The sequence below is a fragment of the Abramis brama genome, assembly GCF_963993115.1.
Source record: "Abramis brama genome assembly, chromosome: 6".
Taxonomy (NCBI): Eukaryota; Metazoa; Chordata; class Actinopteri; order Cypriniformes; family Leuciscidae; genus Abramis; species Abramis brama.
The window spans coordinates 22,065,448-22,076,551 of record NC_139968.1 but is presented as its reverse complement, the minus strand read 5'-3'; the positions used below and the strand labels follow the sequence as shown (position 1 = coordinate 22,076,551).

Below are 11,104 nucleotides of genomic sequence, written 5' to 3'. Positions count from 1 at the left end.
TATACCTTTATTACAATGTAATAATACATTGTGTTATTATACCTTTATTACAACGTAATAATACATTGTGTTATTATACTTTTATTGCAGTGTAATAATACATTGTGTTATTATACCTTTATTACAGTGTAATAATACATTGTCTTATTATACCTTTATTATGGTGTAATAATACATTGTGTTATTATATCTTTATTACAATGTAATAATACATTGTGTTATTATACCTTTATTACAATTTAATAATAAATGGGTAATTATACCTTTATTACAATGTAATAATACATTGTGTTATTATACCTTTATTACAGTGTAATAATACATTGTGTTATTATACCTTTATTACAATGTAATAATACATTGTGTTATTATACCTTTATTACAGTGTAATAATACATTGTGTTATTATACCTTTATTACAGTGTAATAATACATTGTGTTATTATACCTTTATTACAGTGTAATAATAAATGGGTAATTATACCTTTATTACAATGTAATAAATACATTGTGTTATTACACCTTTATTACAATGTAATAATACATTGTTATTATAAATTTATTACAATGTAATAATACTTTGTGTTAATATACCTTTATTACAAAGTAATAATACATTGTGTTATTATACCTTTATTACAATGTAATGATGCATTGTGTTATTATACCTTTATTACAGTGTAATAATACATTGTGTTATTATACCTTTATTACAATGTAATAATACATTGTGTTATTATACCTTTATTACAGTGTAATAATACATTGTGTTATTATACCTTTATTACAGTGTAATAATACATTGTGTTATTATACCTTTATTACAGTGTAATAATACATTGTGTTATTATACTTTTATTGCAGTGTAATAATACATTGTGTTATTATACCTTTATTACAGTGTAATAATACATTGTGTTATTATACCTTTATTACAATGTAATAATACATTGTGTTATTATACCTTTATTACAGTGTAATAATAACTGGGTAATTATACCTTTATTACAATGTAATAATACATTGTGTTATTATACCTTTATTACAGTGTAATAATAAACGGGTAATTGTACCTTTATTACCATGTAATAATACATTGTGTTATTATACCTTTATTACAGTGTAATAATACATTGTGTTATTATACCTTATTACAGTGTAATATACATTGTGTTATTATACCTTTATTACAATGTAATAATACATTGTGTTATTACACCTTTATTACAGTGTAATAATACATTGTGTTATTATAAATGTATTACAATGTAATAATACATTGTTAATATACCTTTATTACAATGTAATAATACATTGTGTTATTATACCTTTATTACAGTGTAATAATACATTGTGTTATTATACCTTTATTACAGTGAAATATACATTGTGTTATTATACCTTTATTACAGTGTAATAATAAACGGGTAATTGTACCTTTATTACCATGTAATAATACATTGTGTTATTATACCTTTATTACAGTGTAATAATACATTGTGTTATTATACCTTATTACAGTGTAATATACATTGTGTTATTATACCTTTATTACAATGTAATAATACATTGTGTTATTACACCTTTATTACAGTGTAATAATACATTGTGTTATTATAAATGTATTACAATGTAATAATACATTGTTAATATACCTTTATTACAATGTAATAATACATTGTGTTATTATACCTTTATTACAGTGAAATATACATTGTGTTATTATACCTTTATTACAGTATAATAATACATTGTTTTATTATACATTTATTACAATGTAATACTACATTGTGTTATTATACCTTTATTACTGTGTAATAATACATTATGTTATTATACCTTTATTACAGTGTAATAATACATTGTGTTATTATACCTTTATTACAGTGTAATAATACATTGTGTTATTATACCTCATTGTGTTATTATACCTTTATTACAGTGTAATAATACATTGTGTTATTATACCTTTATTACAGTGTAATAATACATTGTGTTATTATACCTCTATTACAATGTAATAATGCATTGTGTTATTATACCTTTATTACAGTGTAATAATACATTGTGTAATTATACCTTTATTACAATGTAATAATACATTGTGTTATTATACCTTTATTACAATGTAATAATACATTATGTTATTATACCTTTATTACAATGTAATAATACATTGTGTTATTATACCTTTATTACAGTGTAATAATAACTGGTAATTATACCTTTATTACAATGTAATAATACATTGTGTTATTATACCTTTATTACAGTGTAATAATACATTGTGTAATTATACATTTATCACAGTGTAATAATGCATTGTGAAATTATATCTTTATTACAGTGTAATAATACATTGTGTAATTATACCTTTATTACAATATAATACATTGTTTTATTATACCTTTATTATAATGTAATAATACATTGTGTAATTATAGCTTTATTACAGTGTAATAATACATTGTGTAATTATATCTTTATTACAGTGTAATAATACATTGTGTAATTATAACTTTATTACAGTGTAATAATACATTTTGTTATTACACCTTTATTACAGTGTAATAATACATTGTGTAATAATACATTTATTACAATATAATACATTGTGAAATTATACCTTTATTACAATGTCATAATACATTGTGTTATTATACCTTTATTACAGTGTAATAATACATTGTGTAATTATAGCTTTATTACAGTGTAATAATACATTTGTTATTACACCTTTATTACAGTGTAATAATACATTGTGTAATAATACCTTTATTACAATATAATACATTGTGTTATTATACCTTTATTACAATGTAATAATACATTATGTAATTATTCCCTTATTACAATGTGTACAAAGCGCTATATAAATGTAAGGAATTATTATTATTATTATTATTATTAATGTAATAATACATTGTGTTATTATACCTTGTTATGGAAATTTTATATTTTACTCTTTTCCATTTACTTCTTAAATATTGTGTGGGTTTTCCTCTGATTTAGATTGTGATTCTCTCTCAGTGTGCCTGTATGTCACTTGTCTTGAACGAGTTCCTATTCAGGAAAGACAGAGAGGGTTGAAGAACCATTGTCTCGATCTGGTTTTATGGGGGGAGCAGGAAAATTACAGGAGAAGAGACTGTATAAAAGACTGTCTGGTTTCTGTGTGATTAGGTCTTGTTCCTACCACGAGGTAGCTGTCGCGGTATTTATCTACTTCATGTAGCCTAATGCTGCTCAAATACGCCCATTTGGCAACATCATCCTGACATGGCACATTGACTTTAGATACAGGCATTTTTGTTTGTGTCAGAACAGATGGCAGCTCAATAAAGTCCTCGGTGTCAAAACCAGACACCTCCAGACCAGTTATTACAGTAGTATTAATGGTTTTAGTCTGCCCCATTGTCCTTAATAGTATATTACAGTTTTTGCCTGATACTCCCAGCCTTTCAGCCATACTTGTAGTGCAGAAGGTACCAGAGCTCCCAGGGTCCAGTGTAAGTGTGCACAACTTTATTACTTTTCTGACTTTTCACCTGCACAGCCACAATGGAGAAAACGGCAGTATCCTCTTCACCAGCCCCAATATGACCACACGTCTGCTGCTGCCCGGATACAGTGCTCACAGTTTCTTTGGAGGTTATCCTTGTAGTATCCTCCTTCTCCACATGCAGGACAGATGGGTGTTTCCTGTGACACACTTCACAATCCAAACGACTCCTACAGTCTTTGCTTGTGTGTCCATATTTCAAGCACCCAAAACAAACACCTTTCTCCTTTAGAAAGTGAATCTTGTCCTGTTGTGTCTTTCTTCTAAACTGAAAGCATTTTTCCAGAGCGTGATTGGTGAGATAGCAGAACAAACATTTGAGCTGGTTACTGTGATCTGTTAAGTTTTCCTTTTCTTTATGTCCATCCTTTATTGCATTGATGCTGGTGGCAAAGGTACCACTTTTCCTTTTCTGCTTAACTTGAATGGATAGCTTTGTGTGGCTGGCTGGGGGAACATCATTAATATTTCCAAACAGCGGGTCTGAAACAATTTTGACTTGTTTTTCAGTAAAATTTACAAAATCAACAAACACTGCTCTGCTTCCAGTTTGTTCCAGTATGTCACATGCCACATTTCTCCACTTTTCCCTCAGCTTGTATGGAAGTTTCATTAGGATTGTCCTGAGGTTAGCTGGCATGTCCAACTCCTTCATGTACTTTATATGATGTACTATATTGGAGCAACCTCGAAGGAACAAAGCAAATGACTGCAGAGCGTTAACATCCTCAGGTTTTACTGAGGGCCAGTTGTTGATTTTGTCCATATAAGCAGAGGAGATTTTGTGTTCACTGCCAAAATGTTCAATCAAAAGTGTTTTTGCTCTTTGGTAACCCGGTTCAGAGGGCAGATGCTGACAACTTCTTACAATGTCTCTTGGTTGCCCCCTAGTGTACTGTTCTAGGAAGTACAAACAATCACTGAAATTTTGATTTTATCCTCAATACAATTTTCAAAGGCTCTGAGAAAAGATTTGAAATACAGGGGATCACCATCAAATACAGGTATATTTCTCATAGGCAGAGCAGAGGCTGTGTTTTGTTGGACCAACAGGGCAGTAATTTCATTTTGACGCTGCATGATGTTCAAAATGTCCGGAGAATTGGTGGGTTGATTATTGTCATGAGCATTTTGCAAAACCAGTGCTTGTGTACCTTTCCTTTGAGAAACAGGAATGACATTAGGTATGGGTGGTTGTATTACAACATGTTTGGGTTTAACACCAACAGGGACAGAATTTAATAAGCGACTGGAGGGAGGTTCAGAGGTTTTATTGGTGGGCACAAAACGTTCAGCATTTGGATTTAGTTCATATGTCCCTTGAGTTTCTGACCTTTCCAAGTAAGAGTTCATGCCATCTGATGTTTTAGATGCACATCTTGACACTTTAGAGCCACACTTTGAACCTCCAATTTTGCATTTGTCACCTTTAATTCTGCCTCCAGAGCAAGTTGTTCCTTTTCTCTCCTCAAATGTTCCCGTTTCTTCCGTAATTCCTCTTGTTCAAGTCTTATTTGTTCCTCCTGCGCCTCCAAAATGTGCTTTTGTTTTAGAGCAGCCATGCGCTCCTGTAATGCTGCTTTCTCTGCTTGCGCTAATATTTTTGCAGATGCACTGGATGAAGTCCTTGACAGTTTAGAGCCAACCTTTGAGCGCGCTGCAGAACCTTTATTGGATACACTGTCCTCAGGCCCAATATCAGTTTGATTATCAGGTGGTTTGATTGGAAGTTCATATGAATGGCCTGTATTTGATAACCACCCTTTGGTATCATCAATAAAGTTTGAAAACCAATTTTCCTTTTGTTCAAAATATTTATTTTGTTTTTCCTTTTCATCCTGAGGTATGTTCAGTGACACAAATGACAAATGATGTTGTTTTGCCTCATCAACACATGTTATCATTTGATCCAAAAGAGACTTGACTGCATCAATATTGTCTGCAGAATGCATCAATTTATCCATTTGATTCATGTACGATTTGGCTCGTCTGCATTTCGTCGATCTCTTTTCCTGACACGTTTGCATGAAAAACATCATTCCTTTAGCAGTGAAACTTGTGCGCCTTCTTGTGGAAAGCGCCGTGTCACTTGTGGCTTTGGATGCAACGTCAGACATTTTTACTTTTTATTGATGTTGGTCATGTGCACACACAGTTATTTGCAAAGGTTGAATGAAACACGTACCTTGCAGAACTTTGTTTGCAGCGGTGGTTGCCTTTGCGCACGGAGTTGGATGCGCGCAGTGATTGTTGTTGCGCGCGGCCGTGCGTGTCACCTGTGAAGGCTTTGGGCCTTTGCGAATCCAAATTGCAACAAATATTAATCCTCCACTCCGTAAATGCAGCTCCAGCGCTCCAGTAGCGTCACCGTTATCCAGTACGGTGTCCAGGGAAGCTTTACACTGTCGGATGGGTTGTATTATTTGATGTTTGCGCTGTATCCAGCCCACGCCTCCGCCACTCCTAGGCCCAGCCTTGTCTTTGTCTCCCGCATCCAGGTGAGTAATCCACTTTCGAAAAGGTAATCCAGCAAACAACGAGTCCAATTTCCACGTAAACCAACGATATACATCCAGGGGCAGGTTTTTTACTTAATGTAGTGGCTATTTGTCCATAAACTTAAACAAAACTAATAATATCAAACTTCTCAAATGGCCACTGAGGCTACGTCATGGGTTAGGCTTTACGCAGGTTTAGAGGTACCAAAGTAAACTAATGTCCATAACAAAAAATGAGTTTGAGGAGGTTTATTTACACATATAAGCAAGCTCACAGGCATTTTCTGCTGCCTCTCTTACGCTGGTAAAAAACCATATGCCCTCGCCGCCCGAGGTCCCTCCCACCTTGACCTACTTATGTAAATTAACATAGCACCATGTGACCAATAAACAACAATATAAGTAAACAAAAAAATAAGCATAAATACAAAATAAAACAAATTAACTTTAGCAAGAAAAGAAAGGAAATAAATTAGGCTATAACTTAACTTAAGCCTAGAATAAACAAAGTGAAAAATAGCTCCAACACTAACATTCATTAGTATTATACTAAAAAACATATTGTGGCACAAAATTATAACAAGCAACAGCAATAATGCAACATGCTTAAGTGATATAAGAACTTTGTTTGCACTTCCTATCATTACCTTGAATGAGTATGTAAGATTCTTAAAGAAATAGAATGGACAAAAAGAACAGAATAATCTTAAGATGCCTTATTGTGGTGATCTAGAGATGTACATCGATAATAAGTAGTACAAGCGTACACACAAATATAATATTAAATCAGCTACAAAGGGAGATAAAACTCCACTAGTAGCACTTTATAAGATTGTCCTAAATAGGACCAACATCATCCAGATAGTCGTCTGCAAAGTTGAGCATCTGCTGTAGCGCCGTGAGAAGCAGGACGTCACAGTTGAGCTCCAGCTCCAGCTCCTGACTGTAGTTCTTCACCGGTAACACACAAGACACCGGCACACCTAACCGAGAGCTCACCTCCTGCACCTGCAGAGACAAAACATGTCATTTATACATTTAGCAGGCATTTCTATCCAAAATGACCAAGATGAGCATGAGCAATTTGTCACAAAACCGACAATATTCGTAGTATACAATGCCAGGTTTAAGAGAGGTTGAAGGTTATGGAGAGTGACTTTGTGCCTTGATGTGAAGGAACAACAAGTCACTGAGTCCTGAACGAAAAGTCCATGTGATCGGGTGATCATGCCTCACCTTCGTCTTGATGTAAGAAGTAATATAAATATTTTGAAGATCTTCCATATCAGGACATGCTTCATCTACTTTTGTCATCAAAACCATCTGGGGAATGCCTGAAAATGTGTAAATAACCATTAGTTCTGTCAGGTCCATTAAGTCAAGAACACAGACAATAAAAATAAAAGAATTTATATTGAATAGATTGCAAACAGGTTGATGTTCCTGAATTGAATTTGGCGGTATGGCTCTGTTCAGGGAGTCCTCTGACCTTTCATGAGCACCATGAAATAGCAGAGAGTCAGAGGACAGCAGCAGCAGCAGCATTAGGGAACGCTCACACAGTTTAGGACTGTGAGAGCTAAAATATCCCCCCTGTGAACAGAGCAGGCAACATGACATAAAGCAAATACCATGTTATGCATAAGGAGGAGCTGGGGAGGTGGTGGGCAGCAGAAGCGAGCAGCAAGTATTTATGAGCAACTGAATGTGCTTTAAATAGGGCGCCTTGTTTGAGCTTTGGCCATTGAGCAGCGAGGGGAGTTAACCAGCTAATGCAGCTCAGCTGGAGCAGATCAGCTGACGGGACAGTGTTGTTAGCAAACAGCATTAGCAGCGTCTTGACTACCTGGCCTGCCAGAACTGACGCTGATGCTCAATTTCTGTCAGGTCCATTAAGTCAAGAGCACACAGACAATAAAAATAATTAAAGAATTTTTATTGAATAGATTGCAAACAAGTTGATGTTCCTGAATTTAAATTTGGCGGTATGGCTCTGTTCAGGGAGTCCTCTGACCTTTCATGAGCACCATGAAATAGCAGAGAGTCAGAGGACAGCAGCATTAGGGAACGCTCACACAGTTTAGGACTGTGAGAGCTAAAATATCCCCCCTGTGAACAGAGCAGGCAACATGACAAAGCAAATGCCACGTTATGCATAAGGAGGAGCTGGGGAGGTGGCGGGCAGCAGAAGCGAGCAGCAAGCATGTATGAGCAAACTGAATGTGCTTTAAATAGGGCGCCTTGTTTGAGCTTTGGCCATTGAGCAGCGAGGGGAGTTAACCAGCTAATGCAGCTCAGCTGGAGCAGATCAGCTGACGGGACAGTGTTGTTAGCAAATAGCATTAGCAGCATCTTGACTACCTGGCCTGCCAGAACTGACGCTGACGCTCAATTTAGTCTTGGAACATTTGGCATAAGACAAACAACTTAACATAAGATAAGTAACTTACCCAGTGAGTTCACTTTTTTGCGAATGGCAGCGAGTTTTTCCTCTAGTTTGCTGGACATGAGGGCGATTTTGGTGGCGTCGATCACATACACCACACAGTGGATCGTCTCCTGTAGAGATGCAGGTCTGGAGGCCTTTTGCTCATCCGGTTGAAATGGTGTTGTGGGGTTGAACTGAATCAAGAGGATTTAGAGTGAAATAAACATTTTGTTATTTATACTTCATTCTGGAGAACAGTGCACTTACTTTATAGCGGTCTGGTACGTGACCTTGAAGAATGCTGCTGATGTCATCAATATCCAGTCCTGCACCTGATTGCTCCTCGAGTCCCATGGTGTCACACAACACAAATGGCAATGGCTTTCCTTCACGACCGTCTTTCACTGGGTATGTGCGAAACTACCAACCAAGAAGAGAAACACATCAAGATCTGAAGTCATCAAGAGCTGTTCCTCGACCTGAAGAGAGACTTCTGTAGGAAACACTATGAATCCTGTTGAATCTGTACCTGTGTGGTGAGACTAGTGCCTGCAGATCCTGACATGGCTTTGCTGGTCATGCGGCCCATGAAGACGGAGTTGATGGAGTTGAAGAAACTGGATTTTCCAGCACCGACAGGACCGATCATTAGGATTCTGACCCGACTCACAGACGGCATCACGGGTTTATAATCCCTGATAATTTTCATGAGCTCGTCTCTTCGTCTACAACAGAGATTTTATTACTGTACAATACTGTACGAAATCAGCAGCAAAACAACACTGAGTGAGAACTTACTTTTCTGTCCACTGAACATTTCTCCATGGCTTCATCTTGACACTGATCTGAGGAGCTTTTTCTGAGGACGTTTTATTATACAAATTACTTTCACCGTAACATTAACAGCAGTACATTTTAAAATAGGCTACCGGACTCTGAATCTATATAATTTACTGTACACAACTATATGTGTGTATTTCAAATTCAATATATAATTATTTTTTAAAAATCTGATAAATCACTTACTCTCTTCCACTTTGTACACTTGACATTCATTCAGCTGAGTGTCGTTCCCATACAGTGTGGCAGGATTAAAATTGAATGGATTAACCCTCCCTCCATATCCATTATATCCACCATATCCATATACATTCTGTCCTTGATGATACACAGCTGGTTGGTTGTTGTAGCAAAAGTACAACTGTTGGCCAAAGTTGGGTGCTCCAGCATCATCATAACGTGCATACTGTCCAATGTTAACTTTGATGCAGAGAGGGGCTCCTCCACCTTGACCACTGAACAGGAAAGCTTTCTCATCTGTAATTTCCCGTCCACTTTGAGTATAATCTACACTAGTGTATCCACCAAAGATGTAGCCTGAACTGTTATAGGCTACAAGTAAAGTGGGACCCTGATGGTCACATCGCTGATGGAAGGCAGAATTATGATATCCATGAACAGAAGCTTTGTAGAGAAGAGTCAGTTCAACATTCCCCAGCAAACCACAGAGCTGCTTTCTCTGCTCTTCTGTTAATTTAGAAGTGAGGGAGTTCCAGCTTAGATTTCCCAGATTTCTTCTCATCTTTAAGACAAGACAAAAAGACATGCAATAGAAATTACAGATCTTTTATGTATAACATACAGATTTCATTTACTTTGTTGTTATTTTTTTTATTGATTCTTTATAGTTTTGTCAATGATTTATTGTTATCTTTACGAATACATAAAGCAAGTAGTATTGGCTGAATTAATAATCCTTAAAACAATTCTAGTTGTGGTTTCAGTTTTTTTACACTCATAGTAACCACACACACAACTGTTAAGTTAGACTAACAGTAAACAAATCTTTAATTAATGCACATGTCAACATAAACTAATAAATTTTCAACAGAAGATGTTTACTAGATGGAGCTCAGGGTGGAGCCACATGAACAAGCCTCACCATTGTAGTGTTTGCACACGGTTTCTGCCGCTCTGTCAGAAACTGGACCGTTTACCTAGAAATGAAACTGAATTCAGCTCGACAAAGAATGACTGGACAAATGAATTTTTATTTAATCACTGCAATGTAATAACAGTTTGTTAAAAGTTAAGGTCACACTTTATATTAAGGTGTCATTGTTACAGTGTAATTATATGTGTAAGTACTGAGTAATGGGCTATTAAGCAACTACATGTAGGGTTAGGGTAAGATTAGGATTTGGTTGAGGGTTAGTTGCATGCAATTATGCATAATTTACTGTTATTACTATGGTAAGTACATGTAGCCTAACATTTGTAACAAGGACACTGTAAAATAAAGTGTTACCAAAGTTAAACACTTATTTAGATCTGAGAAACTACTTTTGTGTTTAAAAAAAGATAGCATTAATTAGTTAGCCTACGTTTTAGATTAGCCTAGAGAACATTACAATTTTTGATTTTCATGACTTATGATAGGCTATTTATATCGTCTATGAAGCTTACCTTTTAGCTGTCTCTTTGTGCTTCAAACGCTGAAATTCTCTTCGTACAAGATCATCAGCATGAAAAAAAGGCATGTAGCCTAACAGCTCCTCCTATAAAACACTGATCTGCCCTTTCCTTTCCATTTCTTTCCCCTTTCTCTTTTCCTGG

General features: G+C 35.3%; 1 protein-coding gene across 1 annotated transcript; it reads right to left on the bottom strand.

The window, feature by feature from the left end:
- Positions 1 to 6,295: 6,295 nt before the first annotated feature.
- Positions 6,296 to 10,996, bottom strand: LOC311084547 (interferon-induced protein 44-like). Its single transcript, XM_084116664.1, has 9 exons — positions 10,955 to 10,996; positions 10,431 to 10,485; positions 9,515 to 10,070; positions 9,287 to 9,347; positions 9,018 to 9,213; positions 8,756 to 8,908; positions 8,511 to 8,682; positions 7,297 to 7,394; positions 6,296 to 7,068 (listed from the first exon to the last, which is right to left on the bottom strand). The coding sequence occupies exons 2-9, from the start codon at positions 10,431 to 10,433 to the stop codon at positions 6,898 to 6,900; spliced, it is 1,410 nt and encodes a 469-aa protein (XP_083972790.1). The 5' UTR covers positions 10,434 to 10,485; positions 10,955 to 10,996; the 3' UTR covers positions 6,296 to 6,897.
- Positions 10,997 to 11,104: the final 108 nt, after the last annotated feature.

Coding starts and splice junctions, on each gene's coding strand:
- LOC311084547 (XM_084116664.1), bottom strand. Junction 9,348..9,514: donor AGTGTACAAAGTGGAAGAGA/GTAAGTGATTTA, acceptor AAACGTCCTCAG/AAAAAGCTCCTCAGATCAGT. Junction 8,909..9,017: donor GCACTAGTCTCACCACACAG/GTACAGATTCAA, acceptor CTTGGTTGGTAG/TTTCGCACATACCCAGTGAA.